At 38.7% G+C, this 15,506-nt stretch overlaps 1 protein-coding gene across 1 annotated transcript in view; it reads right to left on the bottom strand.

Annotated features, from left to right (window-relative positions):
- Positions 1-15,302, bottom strand: part of GABRG1 (gamma-aminobutyric acid type A receptor subunit gamma1) — a 60,072-nt gene extending 44,770 nt beyond the window's left edge. Inside the window, exon 1 of the mRNA XM_061992710.1 lies at positions 15,211-15,302. Coding sequence (XP_061848694.1) covers positions 15,211-15,302 — 92 coding nt within the window. The remainder of the gene's footprint in view (positions 1-15,210) is intronic.
- Positions 15,303-15,506: the final 204 nt, after the last annotated feature.

The raw sequence follows: 15,506 nt of genomic DNA, 5'->3' as shown, positions 1-15,506 counted from the left end.
GGACAAAGGACAATGAAAAGAATCTGGAACACAGAAAGTTCCATTTAAATATAAGGAAAAACTGTTCTACTGAGTGTGAGAGAGTCCTGGCACTGGCCACCCAGAGAGGGTGTGGAATCTCCTCTGGAGGTTTTCAAATCTTGCCTGGATGTGTGCCTGTGTGACCTGCCTGAGCAGGGGGGCTTGGACTAGATGATCTCTAAAGGTCTCTTACAACTCCTCCCATTCTATAATTCTAAGATTCTAGATGATCTAACTATTGTTTAAATTAAGTTTATCATTGCTAAGAATGCAGAAGCAATCCCAGCCTTTCCCCAGGGGCATTAAGATGAAGAGGAGTAAAACTTCATTTATAAGCACCTCCCCAAGCAAAGAGACGTACCCACTCCAAAACTGACCTTTTCTTCTTCCTCTCTTTGTCCTCCATCCCACAAACAGTAGAAACTACCAGAATTCTGTACAGACCCAAGGCACCCGACTTTCAGGATCAGTCCAATTATTTGCAGAGAATCTCAAGTCACAATGACAATGTGACTTCAATGTTCTTTCCACATTGCTATTAGAACAGCATTGATTTAACCAAAATGGTAAGTACAAGATGTCATACCATTCCCATCTAAACCCAAGAGGAGTTACAACTATGGTACCTTGACTCACAGTCACTTGAATATCTCCACATTTTGAAGAGTTCTTAATTTTATTTACAGATTCACAGGACAACTCAGATGGGAAGGGATCATGGGAGGTCTCTAGTCCAGTCTCCTGCTCTAAGCAGGGGCAGCTCTGAGGTCATAGCAGATTGCTCAGGGCTTGAGCAGGTTGGATTTTGTAGACCTCCAAGGATGTAAAATCTACAACCTCTCTGATCAACCTCCTCTTCACTTTTCTCTTTTCTGCTATTTATTAGATTTAAATAAATTTGAAATTAACCAGAATAAAGAAAAAAAAAAAAAACAACAAACCACCAAATAAAAAAAACAACAAAACCCCAAAACACATACAAATACACTTCAGATTTTCACTTTTTGTCCTTTTTGACTGGTGGACCTCTGGTCCTCCTCTAGTTTTAAAACAACAAGGTATACAGATAAGGACACTGACAATTTATGGAAAGCTCTTAATAATGCAGTTCCAGGGAGAGAGGGAAAAAAAATCATCCCAACATCCAACAGCTTTTACAGCCCCTACTAAGTAAATCTGTTTAAGGAGGCATTTTCATCAGAGATAATATTCGTGTCTGACAAGAGTCTCTGTTTAAAATGTGCATTTCCTACTATTTACAGGGAACCATCTGGTTTTATCTAGAAAATATTTTACACTAGAAAAAAAGTGACACCTGGTAGAAAAAAAAATATACTAGACTTCCATACCAGTACACTATGTGGCTCACTAATCCCTTAGCTAAACCAGCAATGCAATGCTGGTTATCAGAACTTAATATAACCAAACACAGAGGAACTAGAATATTGTTCTACACAGTGAAATGAGCTATTCTTACCCTCTCTATTCCTACCTTACTGGCCTTTTCAGAGATAATTGACTGTGATTAACCTATCTCACAACTAGAATACCAACTTTCTAACTTTTCTTTAAAATGTACTTAAGACTAAAAGTACTAAAGATTATAACATCTCTTCAGTGCTGGTGGCAAAGAGTTCTACATTTTTGATTCCTAAGCTGTAGTCACTGACGTGCAGACACAGTACAGAGATAGAAAGCAATCATGCTGGCTAGAAAAAGGAAGTGACCAGAATATATAGAAAGTCTGCACAGTGCTTGCAGATTAGAGAAGCTGTGTAAAGCTCCCCCAGAAGTGCACCTAGACAGACAAGACAACAGGGTAGACACTGTGTACACATTCATTTATAGAAATCTGAATTACCGATCTTTGTCATACTAATTAGATTTTAACTACTCTGTTTCAATCCTTTCAGATTTACACAATTATCAGAATCCGTGGAGATAGTGTTATGAGGATCTAACCAAGGCTGTTAAACCATGTTATTTAACGAAACATTCACTTTGGAATAGAAGAAGTTTCAAAATTGTTGACTTTTCATCCAAGTTTCTGTTTGTATCATGTTGTGAAGCCCAGTTTTTTCTTCAACATTTGGAATGGGGCAGAAGGAAAGACAGAAGACAGCAAATTTCATTCCAAACCAGAAAATAAAATATTAAATCCAGGTATGCAATTCAAATACATAGTAACAATTAACTTACAATGAACATATTTTTATTTCTTTTACAAACACATGATGATTAACAGCAATTAACTCCACCATTACTTTAACAGTAGCACTTTATCCTAACTCTCACAACCAGAGGTAGAAAAGCAAACTTAATTAAAGAGGAATTCTTCTTTTTTCCAAGTTCATCTAAAGGTTACTTCACTATACGCAGACATAATGTTTGATTCTCTCTCCATTTACTCTAAAATGTATTTTTTTTTACAACAAAGTTCACTCAGTAGGTCTTTTTCAGAATGTCTAAAGAGATAACGGTTTGGAACAAAAAATATATCAAACATTTAAACATTTCTGTTTCATTGCACTGTACTATTTTACATATATTACCACAGGTGTTAATCTTAATTTTTGATGATTTTATAAATAAGAAAGAGATTTCACCTCTTAACACATTTGTTGTTGTGGTACTTAAACTACCCTCATAAACTAAACAGCAAACTGCATGTACATAGATAACAGTAACTAGGCAAAAAGTGCCCTAATTATACTCATTGTCCTTCAACTAATTAGAGATATTACTATGACTAATAAATCCCTGAGCACAAGTGACTTATGACTAAATAAGTCTTTTCAACATCAGGCAACATGTTAATCTTCAGACATTAATATCATAGGTCTTTATTTTCCTTTAAATATGAGAAAAGCCAATCACATGAGCATAAAGTTCCAATTAACATCTGCCATGTTATGTAATGAACTGGAAATAAAAATGGATATCATACAAGTGCTCCTACTGCTATTTGCATCATACATCTCAAAGTATTGCACACAGAAGTACACATGTAACACAGGTGGGAGTACTTAAAGAGCTAAGAGTTAATTTATTTGTTTATTCCCAGGATTCCATTCCCACTCAATGCATCAAGGGAATCCAGTCTTCCAAGGAGTATATATGGGGAAGCCATAGACTTCTGGAGAAGTAGACTGAGCAGTGAACCTTAGTTACCTCCACTGACACTTCATGACTGCGTGCAAACAACTCAGCCATGTCCTCAGTGGTCATGAGGTTTAAAAAGCCCTTCTAAGTGGCTTTGTCTATTTGGAGATAAAGTGATCCTTCCATACAAGGAACATCCTGATGATCATTTAATAAATAAATATGAAGGAATAGCACTGTGTCAGATAATTTCTATGCTGAAAGAGCTCAAAAGGACGTATCTTTTTCATTTTTGCCTTCCAAATGTGAATGAAAACAATGTTGAGTTGTGTTTGTTCTCTTTACTGAGGATCTTCTCCAACAGCAGCCAAAAGCAGTTGCTTTGGGAGTTTTAGTGATACAAGGGTAGGGTACATTTATGTTCATCTGAATCTCAGAACATGACTTAAGACAACTGCTATTCTCTTGGCAGTGCTTCCCAGCATATTATAGTTATGTTCTTTGTCCAAGTCTAACAGAATTTAACCCTTATTTCCAATACTTTAAAAGAAATACCATTTCTTTCAACTTTTGGACAGAATGGTAATGTTTCTCAAGTTGTAAACATGGGATTTACATTTTTAGCAGTAATAAAGGTTCAGAAGTTTGTCAAAATACTGCACTTAACAAGATAATGCTTCATAAGAAGTCAGTGAAGAGAGAGGTTACCAGGAAACGTTTTCCAACCACAGACATCTAACTAGACAGTATCTTACTCCAGAATACTGAACATGACATCCTTGTATGTGGTAAAGAAGCATATTTTATGGTCCCATCAATAAGAGTTCAGAGGTCATCTGACCTAGGCAAATTTCACACATGAAAAAAGATCTAGCATTGCTGAAAAACAAAACATGGTCACTGGCATCCCAGCATCCACAGTCAGACATCTTTACAGAGGCTGGTGATGGTTCTAATTCAGAAGATGAAAAAGCAAGTATTTAGGCAGGTGTGATGTGAATGACCAAAGCATAGGATCAAGTACAGATGAAACTCCAGACTCTAAAAGGATTATAAATATAGGCAGTTCCTGAGACAGAATAAACTATCTAACAGGGAGAGGAAAATGCAGCTTCAACATGATAGGAATGAGTAATTACTCTTATGTCAGCAATTTAAAATACATATTTACATATTTCCTTGGATCTTCCTAAGATAAAACAAGGGCCTCAGACAGACTTGTAGTGTCCTTCAGAAGCTGAAAACAGATCAAAAATCCTGCACATATACAAACATTACTTCTTTTCAGCAGCAGCAAGACCACATAGTCAAGACTCCTAGAATAGGACACAGTTGCATTTTTCTTCAAAATATTTTCTTGAAAGCTTACTTCCAATGTTAGCTATCAGTAGTGGATGGTTGAAATATTTGTCAAGATTTATCTTCCAAACTTGATGGCTAAGTCTATGCTCATCAGTTTTATTACACTTCTGCAGAAAGAAATTCTCTTTTGAATTTCATCATCAGCTTCTTCACTGATATGCTTTACACATTGCAGAAAATTCCTGGGAAAATAAGTGTAAGTGCAAGCAAAGAAATTCAGATATTGAAAATGTATCTCCAGAAAGCACTACTTGCTACTCTTATTCCATGAGATACAGAGCCACTGGTATATTTCTTCACCGTTATCCTTCTTAAACTGGTTTAGACACTCTCTTGATAAAAGTCTTTCTCTTCCCCCCACCCATTCCAATTCAGATGCTTTTATATTTCTCCCTCTTTCTGCCTTACCAGACTTTGACGTATTCTTTTGTGTGTCAAAATGAATTTCCCTCTGAAGTGTATTTTACTGATTCCCTACATCTTTTTTTTCAACATACTTACCATGTAATGTTGGGTTAATTTGTCTTTTGGATACATGTACTGTCTTGTGCTCTTAACCTTTTCTGTTTTCATGTTTGTCTGGTTATTTAGAATTTCCTGACTGTTTCCTTCTTCTCTTCCTTCCTGAGTTCTTCCTGAGTACTAGTTTCATATTGAAAGGATGAAACTGGACTTTTCAGACAACAGTAACATTATCAAGGAAAAGTGTGGAAAGAAATATTAGAAATTCTTATACAGAAAGAAATATTTTAGGATAAGCTACACAAAGAAGTTCACTTAGCATTCAATAAGTGACTTTTTTTTTAAAAAAAAATGAACGATCATAGCATTGACATAATAAAAGTAGGTATACCTGCTGTTCATCCCCTGTATTGAAAAGTGTTGCCTAGATATCTGAGTGTTTAGGCTATCAAACTTGTGATATCTTAATAGATAGCACAATCATCACGTGATCAAGCTCTTTTGAGTCACTGCAGTTCTGAAGTACATCTCTGAAATATATGAAACCTTTTTCCCCACACTCAATAACTTCAGCACAATTAATTTTAGACCCAGCAAGATCTTCTCTTAAAAGTATTATCATAGTTCTTATAAAACAATCTTCAACATCACTGTGGTACTAATATAACAAAAACTAAACCAAACAGAAATTACCGAATACAACCAGACTTAACTCTGAGCACTTAATAAAGGCACAACCTGACTGCAAAGAAGACTCACAGAAATGTGAATTTTAAATGTTAAGATAAGCAAGTGTTTTTAAAGATGCATTCCAGAAGAACAGTTTTGTTCTGAGATGCATACAAGCTGCTCTCCTACAATTCAACTTTTAGATAGTGTGACATACTATTTGAAATTACACTGGTCAAAGTTGCTATTAATTCAAATGGCTTTTAATGATCTCAAAAAAATTATCATCTGGACTCAAAGCATCACAGATATTCTTTATCCATCAGTCTTCTCATATAACAGAGTTAATCTCCTCTCCTTGAAAGTTCATCCAAATATTGATACGCTCAGACCCATATAACAGTCACCTCTATTCCTATCAAGTTGCAGTCCAGAAATCAATTGAAAATGTTCGTCATATCTATCTGTCCAAGTACAGGTAATTCTCTGTACCAGTTCACAGTTAATGGATTTTGAAACATATTCAGCTTGATTAGTATAGTTATCTCACTTTGATCATCTAGGATAAATAGCTCTTTAACTTCACATGTGGTCACAAAAATGTTCTTCCGAGTTTTGTAGAGCTGATGGAAGCAACTAAGTATCTGCCCCCCAATCTATTATAGAAATGAAGAATGTTGCACACACACACAAAAAAAAAAATCAACCCAAAACACAAGAACACAAAAACATCAAAACTCAAACTGATTGCTGATCTTTTCCACAGTTTAGAAGGGATCTTGAGAACTCTACTTCTACTCAAAGCAGGGCCAATGCTGAATTCAGACCTGGATGACCAGAACTTAATCTAGTTCAGGCCTTCGAAAATTCTATGGACAGAAATCTCACAACCTCACTGGGCAACGTGTTCCATTGTTTAATTATCCTCACAGTGAATTTTTTTCTTTAGACCTAGTTGGTATTTCCCCTGTTGCAATTCATCATCAGTGTTCCTCATCCTCTTATCGTACACCACTGTGAAAAAGTCTCCTCTCCATGACCTCCTCATAAGTGCTGGGGGTTGTTTTCGGGTCCTCCCAAAGCTCGCTTTTCTCCAGGCTGAACATTCCTCTCCTCACAGGGCAAGTGCTCCTGCCTGATGACCTTGGTAGCCCTCTGCTGAGCTCCCTCCAGTTTAAAGCCAAAACTGATGCAGTATCTAGATGTGGTTTCACACGCATTGAGCAGGGGGAGACATTACACAGACCAGGAGGCTTCTGGCCTTCCCTGTTGCCATGGCGGCATCCTATCTACCAGGAACTTCAGGTTTTTCTTGGTAGAGTTGCTCCCCAGCCAGCTAGTCCTCAGGCTGTTCTGCTGTGGAAAGCTTCCTACCGCGGTGCAGGACTTAGCACTTATCCTTGATGAATTTTATAATGCTCCTGTCAATCCATTTCCTCATCCTCTCCAGCTCGCTCTGAACAGCAGCCCTGCACACAAACATATGAACTTGGTAAAAATAATCTTTCAACATGGCTGGAATTAAAAACACAGTCTTCAGGAAAGGCTATGCTAATATTAGGTTTCATAGAATCATGAATACATTATGATTGGAAAAGACCTTTAAGATCATTGCGTACAACCACTAACCTAACACTGCCTAGTCCATCACTAAACTAAACCATGTATCTCAGCCTCCTCTCAGTCTCTTCTTCTCTAAGCTAAACATCCCCAGTTCTCTCAGCTACTCGTCATCAGATCTATTCTCCAGACTCTTCACCAGTTTCATTGCCTGTCTCTAGACATGCTCCAGAGTCCTTTCATGTCTTCTTGTAGTGAGGGGCTCAGAACTGAACACAGTATCCGAGGTGCACCCTCACCAGTGCCAAGCAGAGGAGGACAATCACTTCCTTGGTCCTGCTGGTCACACTATTCCTGACGTAAGTCACGATGCTCTTAGCAGTTCTTCTTCCACCTCAGACACATAAGGAAATTGGGGACACTTCTCGCATCTCTTTCCTCACACCAATTATTCCACATCATGCCTTCAAACTTGCAGAATGTGTTGTGTGTTTTCTTTTGACATACAAAAACTGGGTGATGAATTGATCATAACACTCACACCTGCTGTCTACATATATCTCTTCCTTTGTTTGGAGAAAATCATAACTACAATATGTTAATGTAGTTTTTTGCCTGGGAAAGTATTTGAAAGTACACATTATCTTCAGCAAGTGAGTCTTTCCTTTTTTCTAGTACAAACATTTCTAATGTTTGCTGAAAAATTAGTAGAAGCCTTTATGCCAACTATATTTTAATCTGAGAGATCAAGAGCATTTTGTCACTGCAAAATTTTTAAACAAATATATATTCATCTTCCTCTACAAAATGTCTTTGAAGGAGAGCCTTCAAGCCATTGTATGCAACAAAAATGTATCCATAGGCTTTAGGATAATCTGTAGTGCCTTGACTGAAACTGAAGTCTAATCCTACTAAAATTCTTAGGGAGATTTATTTCAGATGGATTTGAATGAAACCTAGAAACATATTGTTAAGTCTTATCTTCTCAGTTGGTACGTTTTACCTTCTTTGTGGGCTTTGGCCAGACCATGCAATCAAATAATTAAAATGTAAACAGCCTTATTCCACTATTCATCCATCAGGGAATAAAAGAAGATTCAGAGAACAGAAGATAAAAGGATAATGATAGCAAATGATAAGCTCGAGTAGCTAGAACTGAAAAGGGACAAATGGTCTTAAATAAAGGACAAAATATCCTTAAATTGCTAAGGAAGGACATGGTGATGAAAAGGCATGACCTCTCTAGAGCAACACATTATAATCACGGCACTATCAGATCTTCTGAGAGTCTCAGGCTAGGATCATTACAAAAAGATAAACGCACATAAACCCATGTGTCATATGTCAGCACCCTGTTCAACAGACTGAAGATCTCTATCTACACTTGACTGATGAAAGGTTAATTGTCATCAAGTTCAGAATCAACTGATACATTGTTGATAGGTTAAGTGTTTTGATCCAAGAAATGCTTTCCGCACTGGAACTAGACTTAAACCTAGCAGAAATGAATACTGAGAACCGTGATCTCAATAAAAAGCAGTTACTCTAACTAAATGTCATTCCAAAGTCACTGTAAGATTCATCAAATTGCAAAATCAACTTTGTTAGAATCCTACTTTACAAAGTCACTAGCATCTCATGAAATATATATAACATGAGCTCCCCTTTATAGGGAGTTTTTAGTCATTTAACCTCCTGGTATTTCAACATATTCATGTGAACATTTGTTCTAACACAATTCATGGCATATTTCCTGCAAAATCTTCAGGTAACTAGAAATCTACTACAGCCCTTCGCAAAAACAAGCTTATTTGAAATACTTTCATGTTGTGGAACAAATTTGAACAGGTATCAGTCTCTTCCCAGAGGAGTCAAAGAAATATGTATAGACTGAAGTAGCAGCAGAATCAGAGACTTGCACTTAACTGCATGACATAATTGTGGCATGTAGGTGAATCTGGCTTGAAATCATAGAAAACAACTACAATAACTAGACAATGGCAACATGTCCCCAAGAGAAATATGGTGAATGGGTTATACTGAAATTTTAATGTAACTGTCATGAGGCAATTATGGACTAATCCAAAGGTCCATGAAACTAATGAATAATTTTATGAATAGGTGAATATACTCCATGAGAGCTAATGTAAATACCTAAATCATGTAATGAAAAGCTTGCTATCTTTCTTGCCCTCAAAGTAAAAATGGTGTCTTCTCTACTGTAATTTATTGTGTATTAAATGTAGCACATATCTCTTACAACAAGAGTATTACACCTCTTGTCAGATGGTGACTAAACTTTGCAGCTGCCAGAGTTGTCCCCTGATGAATGCAACCTGCAGGCCATCAGTTGGATGGCCCTCGTTGACAAAGCAAGAACCTGTTACGTGTCCATAGCTCACTTGTAGCAGGGTTGACACAATCCAGTACATTTTTGACAGTAACACACTGGTGCGATATAATACCTTTCACCCCTAGGGAAAACATTGAGGGTACTTTATTTTTAACAACATCTATTCTGCTATGTAAATATGGCATCCGACAATGAAGAAAAAACATTTGTCAGAACTTATACTGATAGTTAGCCACTTAAATTAATACTTAATGTTACAACTTTTTCCTAATATAAATTCCATCCAGTTGACCTTTATTCTGAAAAATAAACTGGACCATAATATTACATTAATAATAATATTTAATAATTATAAGGCTTAATCACTCACAGTACACTGCCTTAAATAAGAAGAAAGTAATATTAAATGAAAAGAACTAACAATCTGTTTAAGACTTCAAATTACTTAATCCAAAGTGGACATATCTCATGTTACCTCAGACCTTTCCTATTCACTATGTCTTGTCTTCCCGAAAACCAGGAAAATAATTGCATATAAATTTAGAAACAGAATTAGCCATCCACACCTTACCAGGGATGGATGTGGTGACACTGAAAAGGATTTGAGGATCAAGGGAGAAAGCAAAAAGAACATGAGGTACACCAGAGCAGTACTGGAGCTAATCCTGGAATAGACTATCTCAGAAGTAGCAGTAGGGAAGTATATCTACTACATCAGTGATGCTAATATTTATACAGTCTAACCATTTTTGAGGTCTGTTCAAACAAACAATTCAATAGTTTCTGACAGTAGTTAGTATGACTGCAGCAGGGAATCCAAGTCAATGGAAAATTCCACTCTGGGTAGCGTACCTCTGCTTGTGACACATTTGTATAAAACTTTCATTTTGGACTAGATCATTCATCCTGCAACAACTGCTAGGTATATAACTGCACTGCAGCTTCTCATCTCCGAGAGGGCTGGAGGCTTCTCTGAGCATGTAATCTACAACATATCATGAAAGACTAGGCAGGAAAGAGGAAAACAGCAGGATGTTTTCTGATGAAAATGTTGATTCCTTTAAGAATTTTCAGGATTCATTTTAGGTGCTCTGATTTCTTGTCAAAGCATAACTTGGCAGAGGCACACAGGCTAAGGAAGAGCTTTAACTACTGGTTTCTCTGTTGAAGTCCAACCAGTTGTAGACCAAATACCATTCCAGAAAAGCATCAGCAGTCATGGGTCTGCACCTTGAGGTAGCCCTGCAGAACCAGAGGTATGAATCAACACCTGGCTTTCCCCATGACAAGACGGACATGGAATCCAGTGGCTGAGACAGATGTACTAGGTGGTACTACTGGGGAAAAAAAATAGAAGAAGGCAAGAGATGCACTGCCTGGAGGTCAGAGAAACCTCTGACTAGAAATATTGTACAATACTTCATTGGATTCCTCCTCATCAAATCTTTATGCGGGGACTTAGAGTAGTTGAAGCAACAGATTGAAGCAATACACTGAAGCAACACACCTGATGCAGAAGCCAGGATAAATTCTGCAGTTCTCTTCATTCTATTATCAGACTGTATTATCACAACAGATCCTACTGACTTGAGCATCTACTAATGAAAGCATATATTAGAAACTATTTCTTTCTATCATTGCCATGTCATTCAGTTTTCATTTTGAAGTAAGTTCTGTTCTGGTCAACTGCTGATGACTATTCTATTTTCTCTAGTTACTACTATTAGTTTGGCGCCGTTGCATGATTTATCATTTTAAGTTTACATATGTAGAATCTGGTTTTTACATAGCCTAGTAGGTCACTGAACTCACCACACTATTTTTAGTTCACATTTGTAAAAAAACAACATTGGGACTTTGATGTCATCTCCAGGTTAACTCAACTGCATCTAAATTACTCCTTACAAAGTATTGTCATTCAGATAAATCATTAAGGAATAAAAGTTAGTTTCACTGACATCCGCTACCTTTCGAAAGGTTCCCATCAGTGTCCTACATCCCATCATTTAGGATTATCACTTTTCTCTGCTGATCTTTACCAAGTAAGTCATGATATCGTTATTTTACCTAAGTACACACTCAATCTAGTATGCAATGCAAGAATGCTAGGCAGGTAATTAAGAAAGCCCAAGTATTCTCCTCTCATTGGCTCTTCACTCATCTTTGGGAGACACTCACCATTGTTTTTCTGTGAGTCCAACATAAATTACTTTTTTAGCATGCATGACTTTTTATATCACAAACCAAGGCAACTCACTGTCAGTGCATAGACCAAGACCATTTAACTAGTCCTACTCATTGGCCATAGAAACTAGGTGTTGTATTCAACCCAGATTATTACAATTCCTCTACAGCTTTAAAAACAATTCACAGATCTCTCAAACACCTTGTAATTTATTCTGTGGACAGACTTATCTATCCATTAAAAAGTTTAATGAAGTCAACAAGTGCTTACCTGTAACCTTTTCTGTTCAACTCAAAAAGGCTTGAAGAGTGCTCCTATTTAATATATATTTAACAAACAGAAAGTTAAAAGTAATTGAAAATGTAGTTCAATTTTCTATGAGAGCCTTTTTTTTAATGGATTGTCACAGTTTGAGGGTTTCTTTGAATCCCCTGTAAGAAAATTCTGTGCAAAGAACGTAAATATTTCTCAATATTTATGTCTCATTAAATTTTGGTACTAACAAAAGAAAATATTAAGAGACTTTTAATAAAATATATCATATTTTAAACAACTAGGACTGCTAAATAACAGGTTCTTCACTGTCACGTCATAAACAATGCACATAAGAGTGAGGATAATAATGAATAAACATCACAGATGTTCAAATGAAACAGTAAATCACTATTATCAAGCATTAAGAAAGCCATGTTGTTATGACAGGCTTAACTCTGATCCAGGAATTTACAGGAGAAGAAAACATAGGCCGGTATTATGCAAGTATTTTCCTAAGAGATACTTTGAAATGGAAGAGAAAATATTAGTTGACATTTGCACCTGCTAACAGTTACATTGCAATGGCGTATTTGTAATTGCTTTTTAGAACATCAGGTTACAAAACTAAAGGGAAAATACAGCTACAATTAGGTTAAGCTTACAACACACTGTTAGGGATGCTGACCAGCACATACCATTTAAAGCAGCATAGATTAGAATAAAGGCTACAGTTATGCGACACTTGTATGGTTAGAACTAAAGAAATAATTATATTGTCAACTCTTATGCTCTCCCTATGTATTATCTATTTATTTTCGTTCAACATGAATAATGGGTTTGCTGAACATTTAAGACTGCAGTGACTGCTGAGTAACTACTGTTTTCCTGCACATATCTTACAGAAAAGCTTACAGACCAATTTCTGTTACAGAAGAGCTCTCAACTATTGACAAAAATAGTCCTTCAAGATACTGACTCATGAAGTTGCACCAAGTGCACTGGCCATTGTCATCTGTCTGCGCTGCATGTGCAGGACTGAGGGAAAACATTTGTGTCACGGGACACAGGTCAACTGCAATTAATCGCTCTGGTGAGGGAAGTTTGTTCACACTAGAGCTTTTGGGGCAATACACTGAAAAGATAAACTCTTGTTCGGACTCAACTTCCAATGTCTCTGCTTAGGCTTTAGGTTCATTTCTTACACCTGAAGTAACTTGGCTCACACTTGGCACAAAGTACTTTCTGTATAAATGCATACTAGAAGTAATGCATCTTGCAACCTCTTAAAAACATGTTTTGAAAAGGTGGGTTGGCTCCTGCAGTATGTTTGTAGAAAAATGGCCAGAACTGGTACAATCTGGTCTATTCTTGAGACTACCACTATTTCTGTGTTTTAGTTTGAACTTAAGGAAATCTTGGACTGAAACTACAGTAAGACATTCAAAAAAGCAGAAAAACAGTATTTCCATCTTACTTTGTGGCAGGATGCTAAAGAGTACTACAGCTTCTGAGCTCTCTGTAAACACCACTAAGTTGTAATGCACTATGTACCAGAGAATCAGGATCTGAAAAACATGTCCATTGGTGGCCACTTAAAAAAAAAAGAGGAGGGGGAAAGAAAAATCTCTCAATCATCATTTTCCTGTGTAGCCTCTAAATGAAAGGCAAGCTTGAAAATAGTTTATTCAGATACATGGATACTTATACCAAAGATTCCTTTTTATCAGAGATGCTCTGCAACACAAATAAAATAATGCATGTAAGTTAATCTTTTTTGTTGTTACTGAAGACTTCTTATCAACTTATTTATAAATGCTATTGTAAATAAGATGTCTACATACTAATCTACACCTAGTCATGTAATCCCAATATGATAAATTTTAAAAGGGCGGGGGGGGGGGGAGTTAGTCCTCCTCCTTTGTAACTTAGTCTTTGAACAGATAAATTATCATGCATATTCTTTTCTCTTAAACCATTTGATCATTTCTTTCATACCTGAGGTTCAACATGTTCATTAAGAAGTATTCTGAAGATGCACAGCTGCACTGGTATAATTTCCATCAATGCTTTTGAAAAACATTTCCATAAAACACCAAGGTTTTAAAAGAGACAGATTAAGAAGAGTATAATCAGTGGTGTTTTTGGCTAGCATAACACAGCAGCCTTCTGAAAATGAGACACGAGCTGAGATCAACACACTTCACACATATTGATACATCATCATTCAGTATGGGGAAAGGGTCTAGAGTCTGACAGTCAGATAAATTGGTCCATCATTAAAAAGAAAGACACACTGAGCAACAGTCAAGTGCCCTTTCAGTACTGCTTTGTGGTTTTTCTGAGAGTCTAACCTGTGGAATGGTTCGCATTAGCTCTGAATTATTAATGGAGTTCAATGATTAGGTTGCTTTTCGCTAACTTAATAACACCTTTACACAGCAGTACCAGACTGTCTTTACTTCAGAGCCCTTCAGAACCTTTTCTAACTCTCATTAAAACACACGTTTCCAACTTCTGGGACTTGAGCGGCTGCCCGGCACCATCCCATGCGTGGGCCTGATCCCACTGGCAAGGGCTGCAGGGGCATAGGAGGTGCCGCGCAGGACGCCCCGCTGCTCGGGCAGCACCGGCAGCGAGCACTGCTGCTAGCCGCTCCACCCCGCGCGTACCGGCAAGTCACCGGCGCCGCAGCCGCTCGCCAGCGAACCTCCAGCTGCCTCTCCCAGCAGCAGCCGGCGAGCTAGCGGGGCCGGGCGGGCGCAGCGGCGGGGCGGTGCCGGCGCTGCGGGGAGCGAGTCGCGCCGGGCCGGGCCGTGCAGCGTGGCCGCCTGCCCCGCTGCCCCCGTCCCCGGAGCCGGCAGTGGGGCTCCCCGCTCGCCGCCGCCACCTCCGGCCCAGCCGCCCCCTGAGCGGGGGGCCGCGCTGTTCCCGGCACCGGGCTGAGCCCGGACTCACCAACTCGCTCAGCGAACAAGTGGGATGCGGCTGAAGTTTTACTTTGCCGATGTGGGCTGCCCCCGCAACCACCCGCGGGAGCCGCCGTCGGACCACTGGGATCTTTATTTATTTATTTATTTATTTTATGATGTTTAAGTTTCGCGGCGCGTAGCATTGCTCCTTCCCGCTTCCCCCATCCCCAAATCCGTTCGGTGCCCCCACCTCCTCCTGAGCTTATGCTGGAGCGCGATATACAGGTATCGGAGACTGGGCGGGAGGCTGCGGGAGTCCCCGCCGTACTCACCCGCTCCCCAGCCGCACGGTCAGCAGTAGCAGCAGCAGCCGGGCCCCGTGGCGGCCGATCCAGCGGGGTGCGGGCCCCCCCCACGCATCCATGAGCGAGAAGGAGCTCTCCCTTCCCCGAGTTTTCTCCGGAGAGGCTGGGGAATAGCGACCCTGACAATCCCACCGTCCCCCCCTCCCCGGCACACGGCAGGCAGAGGGAGGGGAGGGGAAGGGAAGAGAAAAAAGAAATTAAAATAAAACACCCAAACAGGTAGGAATCCACTCTACGAGGACCGAGCAACTCGCCCAATAGGC

Source organism: Colius striatus, chromosome 3 (genome assembly GCF_028858725.1).
Source record: "Colius striatus isolate bColStr4 chromosome 3, bColStr4.1.hap1, whole genome shotgun sequence".
NCBI lineage: Eukaryota > Metazoa > Chordata > Aves > Coliiformes > Coliidae > Colius > Colius striatus.
The sequence above is the reverse complement of the archived record's forward strand: the minus strand, read 5'-3'. Positions and strand labels throughout refer to the sequence as shown.